Here is a 14,445-nt window from a genome sequence, read left to right as displayed (position 1 = left end):
ACAGAGCTCAGGTGAGCCACAGTGCGATTTAACCATTAACAATTCTGCTGTCCTGATTGCAGTGGGGGGTCCACCCCACCACTCGGAGACCAAAGTAAAGTCTACCTCGGATAGCAAGTGAACTAGGCATAGCTTTAAATTGTACAAATGACTGGGGATATACTGTATAATGCAAGTGACTCATTAAGCATTTTATTGTTTCCGTTCATTTCCACTTTTAGCCCAAAATATTTGACCAAAACAACTCCATGGGGAAAAAGCAGGGACAAACACAAAACAGATTGTACCATTTTAATCTTGCATAGCCAATGCTTATCCATCCTTTGTGCATAATACAGCTTTAAAATATATTCATTCAAAGCACGGAATGCAAAAATACATAGTAAATATATTAACCAAGAAAAAAACAAAAAACATATACAAATTTGAGAGCATGGTAATCTGTGGGGTCAAACCACTGATCTGTAAACAGCACCAAGCCCTTTCCAGGGATGGGCATGTTAAAGGGGATCTGCAACCCACTAGACACTTCAAAGTTTTGGTCAGGTTCTTTACTTCACAGAAAGAACACAGCTTCACAGTAGCCCTTCTCCACAATTCAGTAGCATCAATCACAATCATTGTCAGGCGAAAAACGCAAATATACAATCTACTCTCAGGGAGAGCGTTGCATGGGTGTGGAGTGTCCATCAGTAGACTGCTTTGCAAAAAAATGCATAATTAATAATAACAATTGAATCAATGTCAGTGATGTGTAAGCAGGAGTTGGAGCTACCGTTTCCTGCAAGACATGCAGTTAATAGTTTTTGAAATAAAAACGGCTTATTTTAAATTGTTGGCCGTAAAATAACTTGCATATGAATATAATGTGATTGTTTTTCTCCTTTAGGTGTACTGCTATATTGATCAATTCAATTCAAGACCTGTCAATTTTTGGTATCTGAACCAACAGACCTTGAAGAGAAATAACGCTCCCAAAAGTACCATCCTTAATTTATTATAAGAATGTGTATTTGTATTTTGCTTAAAACACTATCCTGGTGAGATAATACATATTCCATGTATTGTTAATTTTAACCTTCAAAATAATGAACTTTCCCAGACTAAAAAAAAAAACAATTTGTTGAGAAACATCCTTCTGTAAAAGGTGGCCGTTGGCATACTGCCCAAAGACAGTTGAAACATGGTTTCTCCAGTCATGTGACAGATCAGTATTACAAACGCACTCAAGCTCAGCCCTTTTTTCAGCCCCCCAAAATTCAACATTTTATTTAACAAGGAAGGACCACAAGATCCCAAGTGCATGTTTAAAACATATGTACATAAACTATACACAAAGTCCTTTAATTTCAATTCAGCGCACTATGTTTTTTTTGCAATTAATTTTTAAGCCATTTTGCCCTGAACAGTCTGTGCTTGTAAGTCAGTGTGTAATCATTAGTCGTCAAGTCCTGGAGTTTCCCCTTGTTGTATGCTTGAGGCTATTCTAATGGCTTCTTCCAATGAAGGCTGCTCAGTCAGCTATAACAAAATCAGATACAAGTTATCAGTTTTTTCATAATCTTTTGTAAATGTAGTCCTTGAGACCTGAAATTTCAAGAGTTAATACAAATAGGTGCTTGTTTCCCCCAATCCTTTCTGCAGTTTACGGTCAAATGATTAAAGTATTATTATCTTTGTTATTTTTATTCGGTTTCACTAAATCAAGACGTGCATGCTCCCATTAACAGCTTGTAAAAACTCATCCTTTGATTGCTGAAAAAGTATTCATTGTGTGTTGATTACAGTCAAACAGGTTGAGTAGAAGCTCATTTTTAGTCCCCCCCCCCAGTTCTCATTAGCATCACAGAGGTAAGCATTCAGAGATATCTGGTTTAACAAGATGAGATTAGTATCTTCAGTAAACACCAATTTGTTAACTAAACAAATGACTGTCATTTGTCCGAAGGGTTTTGGCAACACAGTAACTAGTATTCAGCAATACAATGATATGAAACCATTGGAAGTATTTTCCAGTGCAGTAATAAAAAAATCTGCCCATAACATTTCTGTTGTGAAGTGATGTGTAAAATGGCCACAGCAATGATAACAAAAGTAAGTGTAAGTTTACCAAGGCATTTGGGTTTTGCATGCTCTTCAGAATGGATTCAAGTTCCACATACATTTAAATAAAACAGGTCTTTCCACAGATTCTTTATCTGGCGATTTCATTCCAGTGCCATGTACTACAAATCACTTAAGGTTATGTTTCACCGAAAACACATCTTTGGTCTTCCAGACCATTTCAGAGGTACAATAGGTCATTTCTGATTTATAACGGTCAAGAGAGGAATTGCAGCAACAAACACGCTCAAACCACAACACTGTATATTCCACCCTTTATCTGTGAACGCGCCGACGTTGAAATGCCATTGGCTGTGCAATTAGAACCAATTTTCAACCAATGAGATTGAATTATAGTACAGCTATACAATGTTTTGGTACAGTGTGCCGACCAATCAACTGCATATTTTGAAACCCGAATTTAAGGACTATAAGCACAGGGAGAGGGTGAGTCAACATGTCAGTGAGCCTTTTTCAATGATAGGAATGGATATACAATGGTCTTGTAACAATGTTTTAACACAAAAATCTTACCGATTGTACCTTTAAGGTATGGGCTTGAAAAGATAAATTCCGACAAAATCTAGCTCATTTGCATACTTTATTCAAGATGGTGGAAATTACAAACATGAGAATTTTTGTAGCAGTCAATAAGCTGAAGTTTATTGACTGTAAGATTATTTCAGACTGAAATCTCAGGATCTAACAATGAGATATGTGATGCTATACCCGTCCCAAAAGCTTACAAGAAAATAATTGGTTCAAAACACTATATGGAGTATGAAGGTAGGATATGGAGTGAAGGTTTGCAAAGTGTCATGATGATCGGACAAAACCTGCTGCATCGTCTAAAATCAGGTTTCGAAAAAAATCGACTCCAAAGATAGAAATGGTAAATAATGACTCATTTCACCATATACATGGCGTAATCACTGAAAAGGTGGCATTATCCTTAAAGTTGAATAGCTGGGGGATGATTTGCAGCACTAAATGGAAAAAGGTCAATTTGATAGAAAATTTGATTTTTTTTCAGTGGAACAACCTTAAGCATGCAGGGATGCTTGTCAAGCAGGAAATCCCTCCACTGCCAAGCACACAGACGTAGGCTACAGATGGTAGCCCACAGCACTGAGAAGGTGACGTGGAGTCAGAGTAGTTTGTAAGCAAATAATGGCCTGAAGAAAAGTGGGTTATTGCATAATTTGTTGTTTGTGCTAACCACACCCACGTCCACAGCTGCTTACATATGCTAAATAGGCGTCTTAAGTAATGTGCTAACAACAAGCGACCTCGCCTTTGCAGTAAACAGCAGTGGTAGTCTTCTTTTCACAGCGGAGGACACAGTGGCAGAGTCCTAATGCCCCTTCACACTTCTGTACGGATCAGCAGAACAGACAAACGCTGTTCGCAGTGATCACTGGCTGAGACTGTGGATTAACCAAACAAACGAGTGCTCGCTCTCCCCCTCCGTGCACTGGCACATGGGTGACCGCTATGCCAGATGGACTAATCAGTGTTCCATGTCTATTTTTTGTCTTTTATTAACACATTCTAATTCAGCACTATGCACTGGAAACAACTAATTACCAGTCATAACATCAGTTTCTAATTGATGTTATGAAAATGCTGTTTGTTCCTGGGAACTACAGTCATCTTGTATTGTCCTGCATTGTGGAAATGAACAGGAAATGAGAAATATTTTTTCTGTCAGTTACTGGTTGTTGAACAGCAAGCTGCGGGCGACTCACCTGGACTGCGATCTGGGTGCCGTTGGAGGTGGCCAGCAGAGTGATGGGTTGAGAGTCGGCTGTGACCAGGTGCTGCCCGTGCTCCTGCACCAGCTCAGCCTGCGCTGCGTGGAATGTGGCGAGGTCAGGGGTCACGATAGCTACCTACAGAAACGATGACATACAGCTCAAACCAGCCGGCAGCATCATGGACTAAAGGCCAAAAGGACTCAGCTTCTTCTTTCACTCAGAGACAGCAAGGTTTCCTTCTGAGTGTTATTTTCATTAGGAAATACCCTGCTATATAAAAATATGATGCAGTCACACCACAAAGTAGAAAGAAACCTCTTACTACAGAGAGAGTGGGTGAGTTGGGTATTTCCTTAAAGTTACTTCCCTTTATGCAACATGCATGTGTATAAGTGAGAAATGCTGGTCACATCCTGGTCCTCTGCCTTCAGGTGCTCACTCAATTCAAATTCTGTCTGAGCAGCTGAGAAACAACCCTTTACTTTACTTACTGGCATTTAGCATTCTTATCCAGAGCAATTGACAATGAAGACACGCAGGCAAAGAACAGTGATCAAAGTTCAGTCATTCCTGAATTGTCTGACGGGAAACGAGAACAGGGGAGAGTACCTGGCCTTCCGTGCCATCTGCAGTCACCATGGTGACAGAGTGAGTCTCGCCCGAAAGCACTGCCTCATGGGCCGGGACAGTGATAGTGGTGCCATCTTGCGTTACCATGGTGATCGTGTTTCTCAATGCCTGCATGTCAGCCTGGGAGATACTGACCTGAGTAAAGACAACACAAGCATGACCATCAGCAACACCCTGGTCCATGAAGCCCTTTGACCATTAGGGTAAATTAGGTAACTGAGCCTCAGACCAGTTTGTGTGAATGGCACATGGACACAGGCAAGTACATGACAAAGGAACTGAAACTGCCAATAACACGAATGCTTGAACATTCATCAATGTGAACCAATGTGTTAATTACCAGATTAATAATCACTCATGGCAATTAATAACTGCACATGGAAGGAAGCTGAATGAATATTCTTCTCAAAGGATACGATGTGATTTAGCAAAAAAGTATAATGCACGGGAACTTGTGAGGGTCAGAATGTAAGTTAGAGATGGTTGGCATGATATACCTGCTGGGTTCCATCTTGGGTAATAAGGGACACGTGCTGTTGCCCCAGGACCTCAACAGTGCCGGTAGACACCTGCTCCGACCCGGAATCCTCCTCTTCCACAACTGGTGTGTAGGTAACCCCAGGGTCATCAATGGCGTCTGAGTCACATGGGCCAGGTGACACACAGTCAGACCACACCCAGGATTACTCAAACAGATCAGCTGTGTTACCCATAACAAGTCCTGACAAAGGGCAATCATTGCATCATAGTGAGACTTGTGCAAGTGCCATAATTGCTCTCTGAGAGATAGAGATTGAGGGCGTTTGTGTGTGTATGTAGAAATTGGTTTTCAAGCCTTTGTAGGGTGGTTTACAGAAGTGTGCCCCTTATCAGACCCCCAAAAGAAAACAGACCTTTTGTTTACAGTGCTCACAGACTCAGCAGGGTTTGATAAAGAGACAGTGCTTGTCCATATAACAGTAAAAGTGATTATTTGGTGTTTTTCTTTGATCCATGAGTATATATTGTCAATACAGTCAATACAAATGACCTAGTGTACCTTTAAGGTCCGAGCAGAGTTCAGATATCTGCACCGAAGAGTCACATGCCTATATACACACACTAGTGCTGTAGTAAGTACACACAAGCCTAAGGCACATCCTGGATCAGACTGGGGTCCTCTAGGAGAGGTCTGGGAACCACAGCTCTAGACTGAATCTCTGACAAGGTGAGGACAGGTTTGGGAACCAGTGCTCTAGGCTGAATCTCTGACAAGGTGAGGACAGGTTTGGGAACCAGTGCTCTAGACTGAATCTCTAGCAAGGTGAGGAGAGGATTGGGAACCACTGCTCTAGACTGATTCTCTGACGAGGTTAGGAGAGGTTTTACTGTTCTAGACTGAATCTCTGACGAAGTTGGGACTGTTGCTGACCTGTGGGAGGTTCAAAATAGGCCTCCTGCTCCTCCTCGATGGGCTCAGTGTCGTTGTGTGCCGTGCGCTTGTGCATGGCCAGCGTGGAGATCTGCTTGTAGGTCTTGCCACAATGGTTGCAGTTGTAAGGCTTGCAGGGGGTGTGGACCACGTGGTGCTTGTAGAGGCTGGAGTACTCTGTGAAACGCTTATCACAGCCTGGCACCATGCACATGTACGGCTTCTCCCCTGCAGGAACGAAGCTGGCATTAACACTGCACTGCCAACAACACAATCCACTGTGTCAGAACCAGGGATTACCATCATGAAGATGAATATTCTGTGCATTTTGCACCCGTTTTCTTAATGCACTGAATGTATTGAAGGTTATTACATGGGGATGATGGATCATTTCAATCATGGAACCCTTCAGAATATGAATCTAATAGCTATTTTAACTGACAGAGCTTGACAGAATGAGAAAAGCAAATATACCAACAACAAAATATACACAAAAGGCCTACTATAAGAATACAAATTCCTTGGGCAACATTTGCTTGGTCAGACTGTTCCCCAGTATTAAATCATCCATGCAGGTCATAAATTATAGTCCATTACAAGCTTATAAGTTAACTAACTTTGCCAAGTGCCTGTGTGTTAACTTTTTCAGTCCCAAGAATGTCATATGGCACAAAAGCGTAAAAACTACTGTAAAATCCCAACCGTATAACCCTTTCAACAAATCAAAATGACTGCTATACTGTTGTTTAGAGCCCCTGTTAAAACCCTGCTAAATTTTCAACCAAAGCCAAAAGCCCTTGGGAATATGGGTGGAGGCTCTTCATATTGGGCTTGGGACTGAAAGGGCTAAATGATGTGGTGAGAGTTAGACGAGGTGTGAGGGTAGCCTTGCCTGTGTGGATCCTCACGTGGTTCTTGTAGTTGGTGGCGCTGGCGAAGGCTCGTCCGCAGCCTGGCTCAGAGCAGTAGTAGGGCCGCTCCCCCGTGTGGGTGCGGATGTGCACCTTGCGGATGTTGGAGGTGGTGAAGGAGCGCCCGCAGCCCTCAAACGGACACCTGAACGGCCGCTCCCCTGTGCAGATGGAGCACATTCACCATATTATTATTATTATTTAAATGTTAATATTTACTACAATAATTTACATATTAGCCCACAGTCAACTCTGTATTCTTAAAGCTCACTCTTGCTTGATATTGCCATCGTGAAAATGAAATGGCAAATAAGGTATCAAGGGCTGACACTTAAAGTAAGGAGTAGTATAGAATAGAAACACACAGGAGCAAGCCATATGGTTTGCATGTAGAATACTGGAGGTCACAATGGGGAGACACTGGAGTGGTGCTGTACCTGTGTGTGTCCGAATGTGCTTCTGCAGGTCCCCTGATGTCTTGAATGATTTATGACAGTTGAACTCCTGACAGCGGTACGGCTTCTCGCCCGTGTGTGTCCGAATGTGGCTCTTCAAGCCATAGCCTTAAGAAAAACATGCAGAACATCACAGGTGTGAGGAACGGGACCATGACACACTGTTCCGCATGAGACCGAACAGGCGGGAAAAATAAAATGGTGAGGTTGCAAACAGCAAGGTTGGCTGGGGCAAAGCTGGTCACCTGTGGCAAACTTCTTCCCACAGCCCAGATGATCACACGTATATGGCCTGTCTCCTGTGTGCGATCTCTCGTGTACCTTCAGTCAAACAGACACAATACACATGCGTTTATAATCCACGCTATATAAAATTACTGCGCAGTGTGTGCATGTGCGTGAGCGTGTGCATGTGCGTGTTTACCTTTAGGTGGTGTGCCGTCGTGTACAGTTTGCCACAGCCTTCATAGTCACAGCGGAAGGTCTTCTCTCCCGCCTGCTGGGCCTTGAGCAGGCTGCGTCCTCCTGGGCCCTGCAGAACAATCTGAGGCAGGAGAAAAAGTCAGGTGTGTCCCAACACAAAACACAATGTATACACCAAAAACACCAAACAATGACCTCACTGGGTCTCATCGGCCGAGTTACCTGCATCTGGACACCTCGGTCAGGGTCATTTTGGTTGACTAGCCCTGCTCCCGAGACATACTCTGCACTCTCCACCTGAGGAAGAGACACACAGTCAATGACCAGGGACTGACAGATGACCTTTGTCCAGATCAGGATGCCTATTTGCAGTTACTATATACACCGATGAGCCAAAACATTACGAGCACTCACTGACGAAGCAAATAATGTTGCTTATCTCGTAAGAATGGTGCATGTTCATATTGAATGAGTTGGATGCGGGACAGACAGGCATAAAGACCTGAACGACTTTCAGAAGTGCCAAAACGTTATGGCCAGACGACTGGGTCGGACCATCTCCAAAACAGCAAGGCTTGTGGGGTGCTCCCGGTCAGCAGTGGCGAGTATCTACCGACAGTGGTCCGAGGAGGGACAAACCAGAAACCTACCTAAACATCGTTGTGGACCAGGTAAAGCCCTTCATGGCAACGGTATTCTCCGATGGCAGTGGCCTGATTCAGCAGCATAATGTGCCCTGCCACAGTGCACAAATTGTTTGAGATCAATCCGATCAAAGCATTTGTGGGATGTGCTGGAACCACAAGTCCACGGCGGCTCCACCTCACAACTTAAAGGACTTAAAGGATCTGCTGCTAAGGTCTTGGTGGGTCAGAGTCGTTTTCACGGCACGCGGAGGACCAACAGCATATTAGGCTGGCAGCCCTAAGGTTTTGGCTCATCGGTGTATACATTTTTTATAATCTCAAATGTTTCAGCTGATTTAACGGTCTCTGTATATTCTCTCATCTCACTGTCGGAGACAGTGTCTCTGTGTTTCAGGATTGGTGTGCGCATACCGCGTGGCACCGGACAGGACAGCCCTACCTTGGCGGTGTACTGCTCCAGCACGCTGAGGGTCTCCGGGTCGATGGTGCCCTCGGCCTGCAGGTCGGACACCGTGCCGTCAGCCTGGATGGCCAGGATGGTGTTGGTCTGCGGCAGCTGCACAGTGTGCTGGATGTAGGCGGTGGTGCCATCCTCCAGCTGCACCGCCTGCAGGGTGCTCTGGTCATACATCTCAGGGGAGGAGAACACTGGGAAAAGGCAAGTCAAACAGTCCTATCAGAACATTAGGGAGACCACAGTGGTTAATGAATAAGAGAACAAATTAAGATAAAGATGATGATGATAATAATAATAATAATAATGATAATGATAATGATAATAATAATAACACTACTATTAAATGCAGTGTCCACTGCCATGTGTGTTCCTGTAAGTGTATGTGTGTATGTATAAATTAATGTCTGTATGTCACTTATTAACCTGTTAAGCCCTGGCCATATTTTCAGAAAAAACGCCTAAAAAGACATACCCAAAGTAAATGAAGAATTGCTCCACAATAGTAAGGTTCATATGCATGTTCTTGGTGTCTATGGACATCTAGGGACCTCAGAGATGTATTCCCAATGTGTGAAAAGATTGTGACTGTTACTATGCCTGAGTAAATTGGAATAAACCAAAGGAGAAATGTGAAATTTCTATCCTCGCCTGTTTTCCCCCCTATCTGACAGAGGATAACACCATGCCAACAATGATTGCATGTAGAAAAATGTAATTGTTCACCTTCAGCAAGTCCTTGACTACAAATGTACCACATTTAATGTGGAGAGAACAGTGGTTAATGAATAATATAAATTAAGATAAGAATAATAATAATAATAATAAGAATAATAATAATAATAATAATATTGTGATTATGATTACTATTAATAATAATAATAATACTAATACTAATACTAATACAAATAATAATAATAATAATAATAATACTATTAAATGCAGTGTCCACTGCCGTGTGTGTGTTCCTGTAAGTCAGGGGTGTACAATCTTATCCAGAAAGGGCCGGTGTGTGTGCAGGTTGTTGTTTTAGCAAAGGACTAAGACCGCTGATTCTACTCATCAAGGTCTTGATTAAAGACCACGATTAGTTCATTAGTATAATCAGGTGTGTTACTGCTGGGTTAAAACAAAAATCTGCACCCACGCCGGCCCTTTTAGGACCACTGCTGTAAGTGTATGTGTGTATGCATAAGTGACAGTCTGTTTGTACGTGTTTCAGTAAGTGTGTGTGTGTATGCATAAGTGTGAGTGTGTGTGTAAGTGTATGTATGTGCGAGTGTGTGTGTGTGTGTGTGTGTGTGTGTGTGAGAGAGTGTGTGAGGGTGCGTACGTGTGTGTGTGTGCGTGTGTGCGTGTGAGTGTGCGTATGTGTGTGTGCGCGTGCGTATGTGTGTGTGCGTGCGTGTGTATGTGTGCGTGTGTATGCATAAGTGTGTGTGTGCATGTGCGTATGTTTGTGCATAAGTGAGTGTGTGTGTTCCTGTAAGTATATGTGTGTATTCATGTGTGTGTGTGTGTGTGCGTGCGCACAGCACTTACCTTTGGGTGTGTGATGAATGTAAGCCGTTGTTCCATCCTCCAGCTGCACAGCCTGGCCGTCCTCTAGTCTCAGAGTGTCATCACCTACAACATCAAACAGAGGTGAGCCCACCTACCTTCTCACCTGTCTCTGCGTTAAAGTGTGAAGCTCACTGCTCATAACAGGGGAGGCAATTTTCTAGCTTTGTTCCAAAAGGGTAAGCATTGCAACCAGCCCAAGCCTATTTTACTCTCGACAAATACCCTCAACCACATTAATGGACCTGAAAAAGCTATAAAATCCTTTTAGTTGTATGCCTAGTTGGACAGAGGTTTACTTTTATGAAATACAAGCCTCATCAGCAAAAAAGTAACAGCCTTTAAATGACCTGATTTTGGCATAGAGACATGTTGAACGTAGGCAGCAGATCCATCATCGAGCTGAATAACCTGTCCATCCATGAACTTGCCATCTGAAAAGGAAACTGCATGAAGGAATCTGTTGCACAGAGCATGCCACGCCCTCACACCATCTCTAATGAAAATATCACACTACACCAGGCCAGAGCAAGCAAAACAGCCATCGGCAGTTCATCAAGGTACCCATCAATCCAATATACTCTAATATTGTTTCTGGGACGCAAATCCTTTTTTTCATGCAAGAAAACAAATAGTTTTTTGTAATCTTGCATAAAGCACCAGCCTCAGCAGCCATTTTTACATGGGGAATGCTGACCTTTCTTTTCTTTGACAATGAAAACAAGCTACAGGGGCAATCCTCAGATGCTGCACTTTGTGACTTAGGTGCCCTTTCCTGTCTAAGGCAATGTGATATGCCAATAGTTGTAAAAGTTTTTATGTTGCTTAATCTGTATTAAATATGTAATTATTGTGACCTTACACCGTTCAGAGCAGTTAGTCTCACTGCATGCCTGTTCTTCAGTGGAAGACTGGGGGTAAACTCACCTTGCGGACTGTGCTGTATATATGCTGTGGAGCCGTCTGCAAGGGTCACAGCCTGCAAACTTACAGTGTCCATGCTCTCCATTTGATCATCATCTGCAGGATAAGATGTTCACATTTTTTTATGTCTCTTGTGAGAAGAGCACACCACTACCAGCTGATAATGGTTATGGTTCTATAAAGAAGCTACTGCATTAAGCTACTGCAATGCTCAAATTATGACACAGCACATCACAGCTTTCAGTGCAACTGGCTTAACAGATCCCTCCCTCAGGCTCAGCTGATGCGTGACACACAATGCAATGCAGGTGCTACACACTGGTGGTGGTTTAGATGAGTAATTCCTTCTTCTAGAACGTTCTCAGAGATACACAAAAGGTGCCATAGAAGTAAAATCCATTATCATCCTTAGCATGGTGGAACAATATGAGTCAGCCCAGGATGCGACCTCACCATGACCTCACCTGCCACGGCAACAGCTTCAGCCAGACAGAGTGTGACGTGCTGGGTGTCCCCGCCCGCATCCTGGAATTCTGCCATTCCTTGCGTGTCACGGTTAATCTGAGCCAACAGCATGATTGTGTTGCACACCAACACCCTGTGCTCAGATCACTATAAGAGGTCAGATCAAGATTCAGTGTTTATTTCATGTCTGAATAGTAAACAGCAATGATGAAAAATCCATAACCTTTCCACACAATCAACTGAAATACAATGTGCACGACAATATAATTCTAAGCATTTGAGAAATGCTACCTGAAGGGCAGATATGCTGCAATTGTGTTAGACAAAGGTCTAAAAATAATAATCTGTCAAACCAGTTTATGCATTTGTACATTATGAAATGGTAAATATTGCCAGACATCATACAATAATGTAGCATTTTTCTTGAATCTGTATGTACAACAGAGGATGTATACTGCCTTTCAAATCACATCTTTCCTAATGCTGCCGCAAATTCACTAAGGAATCTTGATTTGCCAACTTGCATTTCAGTGTCACAATTTGGCACAACTGATTTGGGCATACGACATGAAACAATGTAAGGCTGGCTTATTTGAAAGAGGGAAGAAAAACTTTTTTTAAAATTCTTAAACTTTATTTTGGCAGTATTGGTGGGACTTCCCATCTTCCTGATGAAAACATTGTCGGAAGGTGTTTGTTTTCATGTGACAGTTCAAACTTCAATACACAATGCAATATTGCTTTGCGAGCTTTGAACAGTAGGAATCGATTTTCTTCCAAATTGCCACGTTGATCAAACGGGAACATCACAAGTCACAACAACTTGGAGAAGGCATTACACGATTTGTTATTGCCTTGGCATTAAATGTTAACAGCCCTCAACTTGCACTAGCCAGTTGAGTGCAGTCACCAAACGTTTTGACTTCATCATAGCGTAACATATAGCTACCACATAAGTAATAAGTATAACGTTCATTCGCATGAAGCGCCCTGACTTCAGTTGCTTGTCTTGACTGACCGTTGCATTGTTAGCTAACCGATTTAACGTTAGCCAACTAACATTGGAGTACAACGTCACTATGAACGTTGCAGTAGTCAAATGACTTGGTGTTTTTTGAATATGAATTTACTAACAGGCTAGGTCTTTTGTAATCAGACAATGCGTGCTTATATTGAACATATTCCAGTCCAGAAACGTGTGTTGTGGATATTCACATAACTTTTTATCAATAGCAATGCCAGAACTTGGGGTGGCGCGTCAATAGAACTGGGCAAGGTAAGTGTTACGCAAATGGCGTAAGGTTAACTTCAGCCGCCTGCACGAGTGCAGCTAGCAAACTTCATAGCTTGGCTAGCTAACGTTACGATAGTCACCTAATTATAGCTATATTTTAAAAAGTTCGATTACAGCGCCTCGACCAACGATGTTGAAACATAACTTGGTTATCAACTTATAGCTAGGTCTATAACTTGGCTAGCTAACCAACTTAGCTAGCATTCACCCTTGCATTTGTATAGTTAACTATCATCGTCCAAACTGTTGTCATGTTGTTTATTAGTTAACTTAACTACCATGTGTCTTAAGGGAAATGGCTAGCGAGCATGTACACTAACGTTAGTCATTTTATTTCAGTCTGGTCGCGAGTTAGCGCAATCAGCTAAAACTCCTATTTAATAAAAGCAGAAACAGTGCACGATCACGGTGGAAAGTGCAAGAACGCGGGATCCATTAATTAACAAAAACACATTTTAAGAGTTTCAGTTCTCTCGAATTATGTTTGCTTAGGCCAATATATACATATATCTCCCATAGTCCGCCAAGCCGGACTCCATGTATGCCTTTGCCCATTGGAGATGGCTGTGTTTGAAATAAGGCACACTGGGTAAAAACACATTTATATACTAACCTCCGAAATTTTCCAACAATTCCTTCGTCCGACCACCATGCATCAGGGCAGGAAACGTCCTCTGTTTGTAAGGCCCTGGAACATGTATAGAAAGTAAATTTGTCTTGATGTGGGCAGAACAAAATCAGTATGAGACAGCGGTTGGCTATTAGCGTTCAGATGACGAGTCTATGACTGCACTAATTGGTGTAATGCATTTCAATCACTCTTCGAGCTCGAACTACCCGCGTTAAAGGTTTGTTAACACAGATTAAGGGCCAAAGTCCAGACGCCATTCTGGTCTGGATTTAAATAGGCATCGGTAAAGTGTGGTGAAATATGTCAAATTGTCATTGTATGAATATTGTAATTTCTATACGACTGTTAATTTCGAAGTTACTTGTATTAGCACTAAATGTCGCAAGCTATTACATGTAGCTATTACTCCAAAAACGAATGTGATGTACTCTCTAAACACAGCAAAGAAACGTTCGAATTTCCGGAACGTGGCAAGCGGCCATTTTGAGAGGGGGTACTAGTCGGAGCGATGCTGTATGGGCAATGCAGTGAAAGGCAGAAGTATCACCGCTGAAGGAAATGTCGCATTGTGGATGGTGAATTGCATCCCGTGTAGATAGCACTTAACTTTAGCTAAATGGTTAGCATTGCGTAGAAAACAGCTGGATTGCGATCTTATATTCCAATTATAAAGTGTTTCTCAAGCAGTCTTAATTCCCCAAGCACAGCGAGTAACACACAACAATTAGCCGTACATTGGTATTGGGAAAAAGCGTAAAAAAGTCACAAGTCTTGACATGG

At 42.5% G+C, this 14,445-nt stretch overlaps 1 protein-coding gene across 1 annotated transcript; it reads right to left on the bottom strand.

The window, feature by feature from the left end:
* Window positions 1-277: 277 nt before the first annotated feature.
* LOC133130538 (zinc finger protein 143-like) lies at window positions 278-13,882 on the bottom strand. Its single transcript, XM_061245191.1, has 16 exons — window positions 13,648-13,882; window positions 11,740-11,887; window positions 11,279-11,371; window positions 10,702-10,785; window positions 10,334-10,417; window positions 8,777-8,985; window positions 7,913-7,987; window positions 7,692-7,811; window positions 7,513-7,588; window positions 7,250-7,375; window positions 6,794-6,973; window positions 5,902-6,129; window positions 4,988-5,127; window positions 4,470-4,625; window positions 3,852-3,995; window positions 278-1,521 (listed from the first exon to the last, which is right to left on the bottom strand). Exons 2-16 carry the CDS (start codon window positions 11,849-11,851, stop codon window positions 1,438-1,440), a joined length of 1,911 nt encoding a protein of 636 aa, XP_061101175.1. The 5' UTR covers window positions 11,852-11,887; window positions 13,648-13,882; the 3' UTR covers window positions 278-1,437.
* Window positions 13,883-14,445: the final 563 nt, after the last annotated feature.

This window comes from Conger conger, chromosome 6, assembly GCF_963514075.1.
Source record: "Conger conger chromosome 6, fConCon1.1, whole genome shotgun sequence".
NCBI lineage: Eukaryota > Metazoa > Chordata > Actinopteri > Anguilliformes > Congridae > Conger > Conger conger.
Note: the sequence above shows the minus strand (reverse complement) of the source record. Positions and strands in the feature narration are given on the sequence as shown.

Coding starts and splice junctions, on each gene's coding strand:
- LOC133130538 (XM_061245191.1), bottom strand. CDS start 11,851: ATGCTGTTGGCTCAGATTAACCGTGACACGCAAGGAATGGCAGAATTC. Junction 10,786..11,278: donor TATACAGCACAGTCCGCAAG/GTGAGTTTACCC, acceptor TTTCCTTTTCAG/ATGGCAAGTTCATGGATGGA. Junction 1,522..3,851: donor GCACCCAGATCGCAGTCCAG/GTGAGTCGCCCG, acceptor ATTTTGTTATAG/CTGACTGAGCAGCCTTCATT.